Source organism: Camelus dromedarius, chromosome 1, assembly GCF_036321535.1.
Source record: "Camelus dromedarius isolate mCamDro1 chromosome 1, mCamDro1.pat, whole genome shotgun sequence".
NCBI lineage: Eukaryota > Metazoa > Chordata > Mammalia > Artiodactyla > Camelidae > Camelus > Camelus dromedarius.
The window spans coordinates 7,099,833-7,115,509 of record NC_087436.1 but is presented as its reverse complement, the minus strand read 5'-3'; the positions used below and the strand labels follow the sequence as shown (position 1 = coordinate 7,115,509).

The window sequence follows — 15,677 nt, the reverse complement described above, 5'->3', positions numbered from 1 at the left end:
TACAACCCTGAAGTGGAGACAAATCTTTGCTATTTAAAGGTAACCTGAAACATAAACAGGTAAGAATACCCATCATGGTTGGTTTGCCATTTTCCTGTATTTTTAGCAGAATACAAAAAGTGGTGAAGAGGTTATTCTTTGAACAGCAGCTCCTAAGTATTTTTCAGAACACATCTGAGAATGTTAAGCTTTCTGAATGACAGAAATTTAAGGAGCACAGAGGTGGCTGTTTGGACAGGGGTTCCCTGAGCGAAGAGCTCTGGAGTGAACATGAGGGAGGGGGCACAGGTACCCTGGCACCGGCATTTTTGAAGGTCCGGCTGAAGCTCCTGGAATGGTGTTAATTCTCCCCATTGTTCTGGTGGCCAGATTTTCCAAATTTACCACCATCACACAGATGTGCCAGGAAGGGTTTTAGGTTTGGCCATCTTCCCTTTGGCAGCAGGACTGAGCTCCTGACTCCTTTCGAGGCTCCCTCACGACCCCTCCCATTTTGTGCAGGTGTTTCCATACGCTCCACCCGAAGCTTCCTGGTGATTGATGGTGGGGCTTTCATTTACACCTGTTCCAGGGAAAGAAATAGTCCTTGATTTCAGAATGTGCTCAAATGGGTTGCTGCTTAACTGATTCTTACCTTATTAAATAAAAGTGCCCTTCTAACAGACCGAAATATTCTTCCAACTTACTACACCTTAGGACTCATAGACAGAAGAGTGATCTTTGATGTGCTAATTACAAGTTCCAAGTCACTCGCCGGACTGTACTGTTAACGTAGTGGTCATGACCTTAAATGTCAGTTTAAGTTCTCTGAGAGCCGGTTTCTCAGCATGTATACTGGGAGTCAAAATAGTATGTCCCACAGAGAATTTTATTGGAAAAGGGTTGGGAAGAGACAAATGCTATGTAAATAGTGATAATCATCATTTTTCACTGAATCTCAAGAGACATGATGAACCCTGGACATGGTTTGGTTGCTGTCAATGTTAATACACCAATTTCTTTTCTCTGAAAAGCCACCTAAAAGGATAGACTATTCAGGCAGTTTTTAGGCTAAATTGTGCCCATCTCCTCAGCGCCCTGGGGCCTGCTCCTGCAGTGAGACCTGAGGGCTCCATTTCCTCAATAAGAAAAAGCATGCACGAGTCACTAAGAATATAGGCAAGGTTTTATGTTATATTTATTTATTTTCCAGCTTGTACAAACTGGATGTAAAAGCATAAACATAGTACATTTCTACCATTTTCAACAAAAATATAACCAATATGTACAATTATTGTATTAAAAATACAAAAGGGATACAGACTCCACCAATGTCTTTCTAAAAGACATACAGGGACAAGTAGTATCAAAAGTACGAGGAGGTGACCAGTTAACTGTACAGTCTGCACTTGACATCACGGAGCGAACTGAGCTTACAGTCCTAGGTTCTACGATTACTGGATGCTTAGGTAACGTTTGTGCAACTTGTGGAAGAGCCAGGTTTCTGTCTTTCTATCTGCACATGAGGTCCACAGCCTACGTAAGGAAAGTGGCCAGCGATGCCTATTACACGTGAGATTACAAATGCGTAACTGACGACGTGGCAGGTGAGCAGGTCGACGAATGCCATGATACAGAAGAGAATTATTAAATAAAGCACTGACGAGTGTTGGATACAGTGAAAAAACACTGCAATTCGACTTTTACAATCGGAAGCTATTTACGTTTATCTACTGATCAATATGATCAGCTGAATTTAATGGGGAAAAAAAAATCCAAGACCAGCAGTTCCTCACATTTGAGTACTACTCGGATTGGCAGCCTTCACTTTTCCGGAGTCTGTGCAAAAACAACAAAAGATAGAGAGGAGGGGTGACTTCGGTCGTCGGCGTGGGGTGAATAGCAGCTGTGAGCGGGCGGCTGCCACTGAGGCCTTCGCTGTCTCAGCGTCCAGAAAGCCACTCACAGGTTAGTCTTTGGTGACTAACCCACCTCGCGAAGGCTGGTGTATCTTACCAGGCGTTTGAGCTTCTGATCTTTCTCTTGTTAAAGGCGTCCATTCCGAACCGGGAGGCCGTCCCCTAAGAGCAGCGTTGACAGCTGGTGTCCGCACGGCATCCCAGCCGCTTTCACTGCCGTGCTCTCCAGTTATCAACGTTTCTCTTTAGAAACAAACAAAAGAGTCCCTAAAACTAAGTCAACAGAAAGCAAAGGAACATAATTTAAAAGACGTGGGGTTGGCCGTCCCTCTCGATGGCACAGGATGCGTCCTCAAGTGACACCGCCCTGTGCTCCGTAAGGCTCAGACACGGGACAACGGAGTCCCAGCTCCCTCCCCGGGCCATGTGCAAACAGTGTGCCGGCAGGTGGGCCCCGGCTGCTGGGGAAGGGGTGGACCGGACCCCGGGATCTAAGGGACTGGCTAACACCTCCTGCTTCAAGGACAGGGCACTTGCCGGGCACAGCCACTGGGACCCAGGAAGATGGGCTGTAGGCTGGGTCTTCCTTGCTCTGGGGGTTGGGGTGGGGACCACACCCTGCCAGGCATATTTGGTTTTTTTAGTCACCCGCCTGGGCTGGCAACCCTACTTAAAGGTTCAAAATAATACTGTAATCAGATGGATATAACATTTACTCTCTGAACATAATCTTTAAACTCATTAAAAAAAAAAAAAAAGAGGACATTGTAAACAAGTGGACGAGCATAGTTCTCAAAGGATGTCACTGTGTCTCTGTCTTCCTTGGAGGGTTAAAGGCCCTCAGTGTCCGGTGGCTCGCCGTTCTCATGATGCCAATGCAACCACGTGCTAGGACTGGATTGAAATCTGAGAGGAAGACGCTCCAGATCCTTCCGGCGCGGAGACGCTCTCGGAGTCGGGATGTCGGAGTCTGTGGGGCGCGGCAGGCGGGAGCTCGGAGACCGCGGCGCTGTGCATTCAAGCAACAAAGTCGGAAAAGTGCCAGGGCGGTTTCTTCACAGTATTTCACATGCAAAGGGGACAGTACGAGGGGGGAAGAAGCCCCATGCTGCTTTTAAGGCAGGGAAGGAGGCAAACTGGTCCACCGTCCTCGGAGTGTGAGTCCCACGGCCGCGACGCCGGGGCGTCTTCCTGCCCTCCCCTTCGGGCGGCGGCTCCGGCCCGGAGACGCCCGAGCCTCAAACAGCAGACACTTGCTCATCTTCTGTCAACATAACCGCGGAAGGAAAAAGAAAAGAAAAGAAACTCAATGAGCGAGCACATCGGTTCTTGTGCTTAGAGAGAACACAACCCTGATGCACTATATAAAAATACTATTTTTTTTTAGTATAGGTCACTTAAAATCTTCTCTTTTCCTACATAATGATTAGTAACAATAAAAAAGGTTTAAAATACAGATGGAGCACATCTTTAAATATATATACCTTGTATATTTACTGATTGGAAATGTATTAATGATAAATTCCCTGGAAAAAAGTTATAAAACAGCCTGTGACTTTTTAATAATATATACTGCATACACATAAAAAGGTCTGGGAGTGGGGAGGGTATAGCTCAGAGGTAGAGTACGTGCTTAGCATGCACCAGGTCCTGGGTTCAACCCCCAGTACCTCCATTTAAAAAAAAAAAAAAGATTAAAAGGGGTAGGAAAAAAAAAGTCTAGAAGGATATGTAACAAAACGTTAACAGGGTTAGCCTGCAAGCGGCAGGATTCTACGTAATTTTCATTGTGTTTGCTTTTTTCTATAATGATTATTTGCATTATAAAACATGTTAAACCTAAAACAGGAAGTGGGGTCGGGGCAGCATGGCTCCCGCTGCTCCCAGCACGGCCATCTCGGCCAGAGGAGGCAAAAATGTTAGAGAGGAGCGGATTTCTTTATCAGCGCTTCGCTGGGAACTACTAAGCCTGCAACACAGCATTTCCACAGAGAGCCGAGAACGAGGAGTAAACCCAGCCATGCACACCCTCGGCTACAAGTGACCCCTCTGCGGCCTTGAGTTATTTCCTGAGCCGCAGAGGACCAAGCAAAACGAAACCCCCCGGACAGAAGAGCGGGCCACGACTGCAACCCCGAACCTGGCCCCCCACCCCCGAGGGGCCCCCAAGGGCGCAGAGGCCACGGGGAAAGGGCATGTACCGTCCTCCTCAGCGGAGAAGCCCGGGCCCGCATGCGGGCCGAGGCGCAGGTCCCCGTCGCCAGGCCGGTGCCACTGCGGCCGGGGGGCGGGCCGGCCACCACCATGGGGCGCGGGCGGCTGCGGGGCGGGGGCCGCGGGGTCCGGCGGCCGGGCCAGCATCCGGGAGCGCTGCAGGGCCACGGTGTAGTCCGGGGGCTTCCGGGCCGGGTGCGGCGGCCCCTCGGGGAAGTCGGTGATGGGGATGCCCACGTAGCCCGGTGGGGTGGGCGGGGGCTCCCGGTACCGGCCCTCCTTCCGCGCTGCAGTGAAGACAAGGCAGAGCGTTAGGACCGCATGGGAGAGCATCTTGGCCCCGTTACTGGAATGAAGAAAATCAGCGCTACGACAGCACACAGTGGAACGGGTCGAGAGGTGCGGGCAGGGAAAGGACTTCACTGAACAACTATTCACCGCGGTCATCTCCGTGGGAGGGGATAACCCAACGGGGGAGACCTGGAGCTCTAAACCGAGGGCTGCAAAGCGTCTGCACCTGTAGAGTGGTAACCAGGCTGACACCCAACCCTGCAGTTTATCGGTTTATGGCAAAAAGAGATAAGAAGACAGCCAGTTCCACGCCTGGAACCTGTGACGGGTGCCCAGTGAAGGTTCCTTCCTCTCTCCCTCCCCTCCAGGCCAGGCAGGCGGTCCCTCTTCACTGGGCACTTCGTGCCCCTCACCAGACAGAGGGGCCAGTCCATGGTGCTTTCAGGTCTTGGGCTTCATTTGCGAAAACAATTTGGAAAAGTAGGACAGAACTTTTGATGCAAACCTAAAAATTCTAAACTGTGTATATGTAAGGTACGTATTTTCCTTAAAATCCTTCCCATGGACAGATGACTGGATAAAGAAGGTGTGATGTATGTATACTACTCAGCCATAAAAAGTGAAACAATGCTATTTGCAGCAACATGGATGGACCCAGAGATGATCATACTAAGTGAAGAAAGTCAGACAGAGAAAGACAAATACCATATAATATCACTTATATGTGGAATCTGAAATATGATACAAATGAACTTACTTACAAAACAGAAACAGACTCACTGACATAGAAAACGAACTTACGGTTACCAGAGGGGGAAGATGGCAGAGGGATAAATTAGTTTGGGACCAACAGATACAAACTATTATATATAGAATAAACAACAAGGATTTACTGTACAGCACAGGGAACTATATTCAATATCTTATAATAACCTATAATGGAAAATAATCTGAAAAAATATATGTAACTGAATCACTTTACTGTACACCTGAAACTAGCACAATATTGTTAATCAACTATATGTCAAAATAAAAAGAAAAAGAAAGTGCTTTAAAAATCACGACCTAAGAATAGGTATTAACTGTTGTCTCCTTATTCATCTTGAAAGGATATTAAATTTGACAGCCACCCGTGACTATTTGCATGATAAAATAACTGCAATCTCCCTACTAATAAAAGTGATCTCTGTAAAGGTTAGAGCCTGGAACTTCTCACTCTATAGCCTATAGTGTAGCCCTGCTATTCAATTAGATGCTGAACATGCCAGAGAGTTTATCCCGAGGAGATTAAGGAACCATAAGAGACTTCTCAAGAGAAACAGCATCAGCAAGGTGACAGTGTTCTGTGTACTTAAGAATTCTTATCCAGGCGCTGGTGCTCTGAGTGCTCTGCAGAGTTCCTTAAGTCCTCACACCAGCTGGATTGGTACAAATTATGAAGCCCATTTTACAGATGGGGAAACAGACACAGCTGAGTGCCCCACCCACTGTCACAAAGTGAGGAAATGGCAAAGCAGGGGTTCAAGCCCCCACCTGCCTGACTTCCGAGCCCTGACTGCATTCTCTCTCAGGCCCCTCACCCTCGTTCGGTCGTGTGCAGGGAGAATTTGTTTAGCACAGAAACAATTTAGCTGCATAACAAACATCAATGGAAGATTTTTAAATATGCAAGGTATAAAGTTCTAAATACAACTCAAGAGAACAGAAGAGAAAAATGAAACAGTTAAAACTGCTCCAGTTAAACAAAAAATTCTTCCTCTAGAGAGGATTGGCCATCCTTCCTGATAATCTTCATCTGGGAAGATCAATATTAGACCAGATAATACCGGTGATGACAACCTACTGACGTCAACAGCTAAAGTGCACTTAAGGTTTACTGTACTGGAAACTGTTTACAGGCACTGGACCACAAGACCCGGGCTCTCAACCACTGTTCATTTCAAAGTCCTCCATGCAGGGCTAATCTGGAAGCCCTACCCAGCCATGGGTGGGACAAAATGAGAAGAAAAACCACAAACACTTAATAACTTCACTTGCAAAACCAGTTAGAGGAAAGCCACCACCCAGATGGGACCGTGCTCTGCAGTCAGCTTACCAATGAGCCCTTTGGCAGCGCCAGGCGTCACGGCTATGTGGGCCACCCCGGCGGCGGGCTTGGTGTCCTCCGTGGTCACGGCTGGCATGCTGCTGCTGCTGTCGGCGTCCATGGAGACGTCCTTACCCCCCCTTCGCTTTATTGTGCCTGTGTCCCCTTCCGAGTCTTCTCCCCAGTACCCCGTGGAAGATGCCCAGCTTGCCCGGGACTGGGCTTGGTCCAGACTCTCTCTGCTTTGATTCTGCCTGCTGTACTTTGTGCTGTGATCAGAAAACATGATTTGGTCCATATGGCTGCTCGTGCCCCAGAGACCTGCAGCATCCCCAGAATAGTCAAAGTGAGGGTGTCCAAACGGGAGCGTCTCCCAGCTCCTCTGGTGCTGGATGGTCTGGATGTTGTCGTGGGAGCCACTCGAGCACGATGTCCAGCTCCCTCGGCCGCTGTCGGCTGCGTCCAGTGACGCCCGGTCCCCCTGGTCCTGGGAGAGCTCCTCGGTGCTGGGAGAAGAGATCACTGTGGCCGCGGCATACAAGCCCCGGCCCTCTGACAGTGGGGCATAGGACCTGGGGGGTCGGAAGACACAGAAAAGAAAAAAAAAAAAAAAAAAACCAAGGGGAGAGAAGAGAAAGAGGGAAAAAAGCAAGACTGTTAATGAATAAATCTATAAAACCCAACACTTTTTCCCAGAAAGGCAGCCTGCTTTCATCCCAGGAGGAGGATGGAAGATTCCCCATGGTACTAAGTCATCCGGAAACTGAACATGAGAACTGGAGTGGGGGTGCATCTCTCGGCCTGTGTAAACAGACACACACAGCTGGAGGGAAGGGTGGGTTTTCCGAGCTGGTGGAGCACCAGGAGGTCAGGAAGACGAGCCCTACCCCAGGCTGAACTGGTCCGGTTCCACTGCTGGCCGCCGCTCCGCCCGGCCCACGCCCAGGCCGCTCTCCACGATGCTGACCGAGTGCCTCTGCCGCCTCTCCTCCTGCAGCGAGGCAGGCACCGAGTCAAAGGAGGAGTTGCTGACAATGCTGGATCGCGAAGAGATTTCGCTGTGCCCGGAATCCGAGAAGTTGTCCACAGTGCCGCTGGGAGCCAGGGTGTAGCCTGCGTGGAGACACAGCGAGGTCAGCGGCCTCTGCAGGTTACAGCGGGCAACTGACATGTACCCAACAGAAATACACTGATACACAGGCCAGAGGCGCCACCACTGAGGTGGGGAAAAACCATTTGCTGGGGGAGACCAGGTGACTGAGATCAAGGCAAATTTTTATTCAAGTGAAATTTAGCATCTTTAATGAGAGTTTAGAGAGGAGACAAGAAAACACTGTTATACGAGACCAGAATTTGATGCTGAAATCAGGGCACCACTCGACCCTGCTTAGCTCTCTTAAATATAAATTTTACTCCATTAGTCTCTACAAAAGAAACTAGGAAAAATGACTACGATGATGTTTAAAAGAATGTTTTTTTTCCCCCTCAAATTGCAAAGTCGGTCATTTTGTTTTCACTGAAGTTTTCATTCTGAGAACTTAATGGCATAGAATAACTCAGCTGGAAAGATCCACATTATCATTTTAAGCTGACATATGTTAATAAGAAGTAAGACCTGAAGAAAACGTCTTTGGATTTTTGCCATTTGATTCTTCACCACTAATAACATATTGTATATATCACCTAAAAGCCAATTGTTTTGAAGGATACCATGTACAAAATCTCCATTTCTTCCTGGCCTGTCACTTCGTCTAAACAGAGGTCCATTTCCTGGCCGGCAGGGCCCTTCACTCTCCTTGGTTGCTAAAAATAATTCTGAAAGTCCCAAAGGAAGAGAAGCTTGTCTTGACATTTTTAAGGAAAAAAAATCCAAATCTTCTTAGCACTCTTTTTTTTCCACATTACTAATAATCTCATGTTACTTAAAATACTGATTTTATAGGATTATATGTACACAATGCAAATTTTTCCACACCATCTACCTAATTAAAAAGAATCCAATCTAGAGCACCTAAATGTTGCTAATTTACTCTCTAAATAGTACTTCCCCATCCTTTCAGTTATTAATTCCTGATTTATTTTTTAAAGATGGTACAGGTCTTGATAAGACTTAATGAGTTTATCTATGAAACGTCTTGATACAAACCACAGCGCCAATTCTGACAGACAAGATTTAAAGCCTTCCCTGAACAGTCTGCTCAAACGCACATCTCCAGAACAACACTTGGGGGACCACTCGACAGTGGAAGGACCCTCCTGTTTTCCTCCGCTAACGAAGGGTGGGTGTGGCTCTGTGAGCCCCGCGACCCTGCGCAGTGATCCTTGTTACTGTTCTCATGTCCAGGAGAAGAGCAGGAGCTGGTGAAGTCCAACTGCCTGGGGCCAAAAGATCTCGGCTGACTGCCACTACCACCCACCAACAGGATGGGAGAAGGACTCAGGCACACCCACGGAACCCGGAGGGAGGCCGATACCGGGCGGAATGTGCAGAGCTCTGAAACAGTGGAGAATTCCAGCAGAAGAGGTATCCGCTGGGTCAGTGAACTCTGACACCGTGTTAATCATCTCTCTGGCCTTCCTCCGGGGAAAACTCTCCTGGCCTTTTATTCCTCCTGGCTTACACCTGCTCGGTTAAAGGGCGGGACAGAAAGGGACCCTCAGGGCGATGGAGCAGAACATTATCTAGTGTTATAAAGGAAGACAGTGGTACCCTGAGAACGGCAGTATGAGTGCCTAAAATTTAATCTCCTTAAAAATAAAACAAGAGAGCAACAAAAACAGATAATCAAGACCCGTGTTAACACGATGAAAAAAATAAAAATGTTAGTTTTTTTTAATGTTTTTAAAGCCCTCTGCTCTGTAATTAATGCTATGTGATCATATTTAGTTAAAACAACTGTTAGTGTAAAAAGAACTATTTATATATTTATAATCAATAAAACACTTAAATGAATTTTTTAAAAGGCCTTAGATAGTTATATAAGCTTAACAGTATTTATTTATAAATATAACATTTAAAATAATCAACATTCTCGCAAATTTATAAACTTGGAAGAATTTCAAGTTCAGGCGAAAGGGGAGAAAAACCCACGGGGTGTTACACATCAGATCACTGTAAATGACTCTCCTGTCAGACGGATGTAATCTACCACTCTGGAATCGCTCACAGCTGAAATAAAGGAGGTCAGGTGGTAACCCAGCCTACCTTTCCTCGGAGAACTCTGTGGAGAAGTGGGGGGAGAGGACAGCTGGGAAGACGCGTTTGAGATTGTGTCTTCTGCTGGTTTCCTGTGGCGTTCCAGACTCCCTTCTTCAGACAAAGAAAGGATTTTCTTTAAAGCTTGTGGAGAGTTGATGCCTAGAAGAGAGAGAAATAACTTCAATACGCATTTCCAAGACTGAAAAGAAGTAACGTTAATGTCTAAAAACTCTGGTGTTAAGATTAACACTGCATTCAGCGTCAGCCTATTTACAAACTCAGTGCTATCTGCACGCTGTGAATGGCGAGCTTACAGAAGGCGCCGGGGACACACAGTGTGGCTTCTGACTGGTGCCTGCCCCAGGACTAGCACTAGACTGCTTCTGATCTTTTACTTCAGATTCTCAATCTTGATCACCGCTTTATTCAAAGCCATGTTAGACAACAGTGAAGAAAAAATAGAGACAATGGGGGGGGGTGTAGCTCAGTGGCAGAACATGTGCTTAACATGCATGAGGTCCTAGATTCAACCCCCAGTACCTCCATTAAAAAAAAAATTGTAAATAAATAAATAAACCTAATTACCTGACCCACCCAAAAAATACTTCAAAAAAAAAAAAAAAGACAATTTGGAAATACTTTAATTGAGAATGAAAGTGATGCAGCTAAGAGTATTTATTAGAACTCAAGTTTGAGTTGGAGATGGGTATCTTTGTGTTGTTGGAAATGTTAGCTCTCGGAAAGTGTGAATGATGAAAGAAAAGTGAAGAGCCAAAAGGAAGTAGCCAGAAAGACTAAAAGTGGGCTAAGGGATTCCCTGCAGCTAACATGTGATCAGACAGACAGACAGGAGGAGGCCGGGAGACAGGAACGAGCCAAGCTCGGAGTGGGTTCAGGAGGGAGCCATCCAGCACCAGGGGGCGGATCCAGGAGGTCGGGGGCAGAAGAAAAAGGATTACTTGTGCCAATGAAGGTGATTTTTTCCCCTTAAAAAAAAGCACTTTTAGAAATGAGGGAGTCACACACAGATATTTTACAAAGCCTCCAGTATTAAGAGGTGTTCTCAATTGCCTTATTTTGAACAACAAAGAGACATCAGGGAAGGTGGTACAGCTTGAAACCACCTCAATCAATGTTAGTTTTAATGTCCTTGGACTGAACAGGGTCCATGAAAAAGGAGGCAATGAAGTTGAACAAAGATTTAATCCTTTATTTCACCTCCTGTAAGTGTGTGATGCTACTTTAATACAATCTTCTAAAAATCGCTTTGAAAGCGATCTTTTAATTACACGGACAGATACTAACATATACAGGATGCGTGAAAACACCAGCTACACCAAAGCTACAGGAATGAACAGCGCTGCTGTGGCATCCTACGTAGACTGAGAAAGTGCTGCCTTCAAACAGCGCGGATGGCCATGAAGATGCTGTGATGCAGAAAACCGTTCCGGTTCAGAAGAGTTCCAGTGATGACCAAGACACATATAAAAAGTGCAGCAAGTATCAGAACAAAATGTATTTCATGAATGGGGGTGGGTGCAGCATCTCTAAAGTAATATTTTATATTACATGACTTTACATACTTAACTATCATAAGAAGACTGGACTAATTTCATCTACACTCCTAAAGTTCATAAATTCAAAAAGGCCAAAAAACATGTGACAGATTCTCTCTGGGAAAGCAGGGGACCGCCTGCTCTACAGTTGGGATAATAGGCTGTGTTTTGCGAAGAGGGAGGCGGGTGAACTTCTGTATGAGTTTGACGTAAAAGAGGCCACAGAAGTCAGACAGCAGGGGACTTGGGACTAGGAGGAAATTAACAAGGCAGTGGACAAGAGACGCGGTTCCATTCATTTGTGATGTGGGAGCAGCAAAGACACTTGGAAGAAGAAGTGTTAAGTAAAGGGGAAATGTCTCGCTCCTCCCCAGACTCAACAAACGGGACATTTGTCCATCAGGAGGAACAGCCGGAGATGGAGCCTGTGAAGGACCCACCCGTCCTCAGCCCAGCTCGTGAGGACGGGTGCCACTGGGCGGGGGTTGTCTCAGTCACCAACACCCTATTTTGTCTAAGTAAACTCTTCACTGCAAGCTGTTTTTTTTTTTTTTTAATGTCTTTCCTTTTACCAACTTTGTTTCCTTTCACATATATACAGAGAAAAAAGAACCAGAACATTTTATGAAAAATAATTTCATACCATTTACATAAAGGGACTAAATTAGTAGATATACCACTTTTTTGTTTGTTTTTTGTGGTCTTCCCTTGGAGTAGGGGAGGTCATTTGGTTTATTTATTTATTTCATGCTTACTTTTAATGGAGGTATTGGGGGTGGAACCCAGGACCTCGTGCATGCTAAGCACATGCTCGACCACTGAGCTCCACCCTCCCCACCAGACATCACTTTTAATAGGAAAGATGAAGCACGACTTGGCTCCTTAACATACAGGAATTGATGGTTATTTTCCTCCCCAGTTGCAGAATCAGTGATTCGACAAATGAGAATTCACCTCCAGACAAATCCTTTCACTTAAAAATATCTCGCCTACGTTCCAGCAACTTTGATCATAAGGCCAAGCTAGCTGAAATAAGGCACAGGGGCAACTTCTGTACTCGCCAAAAACAGAACATGTGGAAGCACAGTCTCCCCAGTTCATGCCCGCGCCCGCACTGCTATGACAAGACTAGATGAACAGTCCTTTCCACTGGCCAAAGTCAAGCTTAACTCACTGAGCAGTAATATCCCATTAAAGGGTAACGATGGGGGGGGGGGGGGGACTAAGTACACGAGACAACATTACCCAGGACAGGACAGGACAGGATGGGACAAGGTTCCTCATCTGAGAAGCCTGATGATGAACAGCCCCGAGACAGCGTGAACCTGGCCACCTACCGAAAGGTGGGAGATCCTTCACGGGAACTTTCTTTCGAGAAGGGTAAAGGGACACGGCGGGGACCTGCAGGCCTTGGCTGATCTTCTGTGGCGGCTGCGGTGGCGGGGGCTGGGGCTGGGGCTGCACCTTCTGCTGCGACCCGGCCCTCGGAGCCACTGGGGAGGTCTCAGATTTGACGGGCTTTTTGTCACCAGGATTCTTAGGCACTGATCACAGTTGGGTGTGAAAACAGAACAAGAGATTTAAGGAGTTAGTGGCTACACATGAGATCATTTTAGGAATGCATAAACATCTGCGGTGCAAATACTAAAATATGTACCTTTTTCCTGCTGCCTACCTAAAGGGCAGAAATGGGGGCGAGGGAGAACCCCTGTTACCCAAAAAAGGCATGACAGGACACAGATTCACTTCGTAAAACTCACCCTCTCAAAAGATGTTTATACTATTAAGTACTGCGTTAAAAATACAAAATAGAAAAACATGGATAGTTCAACATATTATATGTATGTCTGTAAAAAAGCAAATATATGGTATTGTAACAGGAAAATTGTTACAAGTTGTTTTTCTAAAATGGCACCCAAAATTCCTCGACCAAAATCCCTTATATATATTATGAGCTTAGGTTTAGTTTAATAAGTGACATTGGCTGCGATCTTTTTTCTCTCAAATTCTCTCTCCTATGAGGTAGAATAAACCACATTGCCAACAGCAGCCAGTACTGCTTGGGTTTTATACCGAGTGTCTAATTCCAGGGCAGAGAGAAGGCAGAACAATTTAACAGGGCAATTAAATGCTGCGTTTTAAGTGTATTAATATTCCAAACCACCCCATGATGTATCATACTTCCTTCAATTTACATGTAAAGCAGCTGAGGTTTGGGGAGCTCAGTGACCTGCCCAAGGTGACACTGTTAGTACGAGGAACACAGGGTTTGCGTTCAGACCAGGCTGACTCTGGAGGACAAGCTCCTCACTCTATGCCGCAGTGGTTTTATTAAAGTTTCCCAAGCAAGTCTACTGACCCGAATCTCACAGCATCCGACACTGACCCTCCAGCGAGGTGGTACCTTCCAACCTGCCCACAGAAGCCCCCCAAGTGTCCTGCCTGGAAAACGACTCCGTCTTACAAATTCCGATGCCGAGAAAGAGAAAACAGCCCCATTTCGGGCCTGGCCAGGCGGTTAAGGCGGGTGGGGGAGGGCTACCAATGGGCGGCGCCCTGCTCACTGCGGGGCAGTCACTGCGGGTGCGCGGGCGCTGGGGGTGGGGGGAGGCTCCTGAGCCCCCGGTTCCGCGCTGCTCCCAGCCTGTCCATCACCTGAGAAGCATCTTTGCGGGGAAACAGGGTATGCAAGAGGGAGCTGCATCACCCGTGTCCCCGGCCTGCGCTCCGGCTGCAAGGGGATGAAATAAAGCCGGTTCCCGCCCCCACGCTAACCCCGAGAGGGGGGCAGGACCCTGCCACTCGGTTCAGGATGCGGCGCGGCGGCGGAAAGGGGGCGTGCTCCCCGGGCCCCCCCGCCCCGGCCGCTCGGAGGAGCCACTCACACGTGCTGGTGGCCGGCTCGCACTGCAGGGACAGCGTCTGAAGACTCTCCTCGTCCATGTCCAGCTCCAGATCGGACAGGTACTGCTTCACTTTCCGAGCCATCTGGGCGTCCTCGTACAGCTTCTTGGCGTTGAGGAAGGAGCTGCGGCGCACCCGCTTTTTGTGGCCGCCGGTCGGAGCCACGTCCAGCACCGCCGCACTCGTGCTGCCCTGGCTCAGGGACCTGGAAGGCGGAGGGCAGGGATGCGGCTCGCTCTGGCCGGGGCTCACGGACCCGCTCCAGACGCGCCGCGACCTCTAGCAAGAGTCTATGTGCAAAAAGGTCACAGGCCTCATTCTGGTAAGTAAACTGTTGCAAAGGAACATTGCATAATGTAGATTCACATTTTTTAAGTTTAAAGAGATTCATATATACACTATAAAAAAAAACATATATATGTTTGGCACCTGTTGGGTTCCAACTAGAAAATTCTGTGTTTCACCTCTTCAGAGGGTTCAAGGCAGCTCCCTCGCTGAGGCCAGCGAGTCATAATGATGACACATAAAAGCTCATGCAGGAATAATACACAGTCACAGTCATGAACAGTGACACTGAACTTATTTCTTCTAAAGAGGACGTTTTACCTCAATTTAAGTAAATTTAGCCACAAGGTTCACAACGGTTTTCTTATCACTTGGGTTAAATGTAGTGAGTTTTTTAAGTGACAGGGTCAATCTGTTAATAAGATGCTCATGCAAATGTAAAAACATCTGTATAGAAACTAGCACATGAGTTAAGAATTATTTTTTTTTTAAAGAATTGGTTTATAGGATGAAAACAGTAGTTAGTTGAGCTGTAAAAATTTTTAGTTTTTAAGACCTCGGGGCACCTTCTGCATATATCTACTCCTCAGGGATCTGTGCAACAGTATTTAAGTTGCACAGTTTTTCCTTCTAACCTCCTTCCTCCCCTCATCCCGTGTTAGGCTTTTTCCTTTTCAAGACACACAAATTATATTAAAATACAGTCTTTCTGAAAGCTCAGAGGGATGCCTGGCCTACAGTCACCCGGAACAATCATCGATCGTTTCGCAGCTCCCGTGGGTCAGGACCTCAAAAGCGAAAGCCCCAGGAGATTACACATGAAGTCAGTTTGAAACTGAAATTCTGCAAGAGCCAGAGGGTTAGGAAAAAAAAAAAATGCAAAAGTGCAAAGCATCAGAAAACACAGCAGGTAAGAAAACGAGGCACGTGGGGGACGCGAAGTGGGCGTGGGTGTGCGGGGTCTCCACCACTTACCCCAGACTCCTCCATTTCTTCTTCCTGTAAGTGAGAGCCGTGGAGATTGAAGCGTGGATGTAGAGAGAGAGACAGAAAGATCACAAGCTCAGAAGGAAAGGACTAGACTTCCGGGTAAGCAGTCCTCGCAGCCCACACACATCAGTCGCCTCACACACACCACCTGACCAGCGATGTTTTTCTGGCTCAAAAGACAAATGCGTCTAAATCATTTGTTCTAAAAACCCCTTCCCGGGGTTAATCGTTCTGGACTGCACGGACAGCGAAAC

The 15,677-nt window shown here is 47.1% G+C and overlaps 1 protein-coding gene across 10 annotated transcripts in view; it reads right to left on the bottom strand.

Moving 5' to 3' along the window:
• Positions 1 to 1,155: 1,155 nt before the first annotated feature.
• RAPGEF2 (Rap guanine nucleotide exchange factor 2) overlaps positions 1,156 to 15,677 on the bottom strand; it is a 219,872-nt gene continuing 205,350 nt past the window's right edge. For 8 of the 10 annotated variants that reach the window (XM_064486607.1, XM_064486737.1, XM_064486676.1 and 5 more), the window contains 8 exons: positions 15,409 to 15,432; positions 14,130 to 14,353; positions 12,582 to 12,788; positions 9,695 to 9,847; positions 7,377 to 7,602; positions 6,499 to 7,061; positions 4,100 to 4,399; positions 1,156 to 3,162 (listed from right to left, as the gene is read on the bottom strand). In XM_064486607.1, coding sequence (XP_064342677.1) covers positions 3,137 to 3,162; positions 4,100 to 4,399; positions 6,499 to 7,061; positions 7,377 to 7,602; positions 9,695 to 9,847; positions 12,582 to 12,788; positions 14,130 to 14,353; positions 15,409 to 15,432 — 1,723 coding nt within the window. In that variant the 3' untranslated portion in view covers positions 1,156 to 3,136. The remainder of the gene's footprint in view (positions 3,163 to 4,099; positions 4,400 to 6,498; positions 7,062 to 7,376; positions 7,603 to 9,694; positions 9,848 to 12,581; positions 12,789 to 14,129; positions 14,354 to 15,408; positions 15,433 to 15,677) is intronic. The other 2 variants (XM_064486656.1, XM_064486708.1) reach the window with 2 other exon arrangements.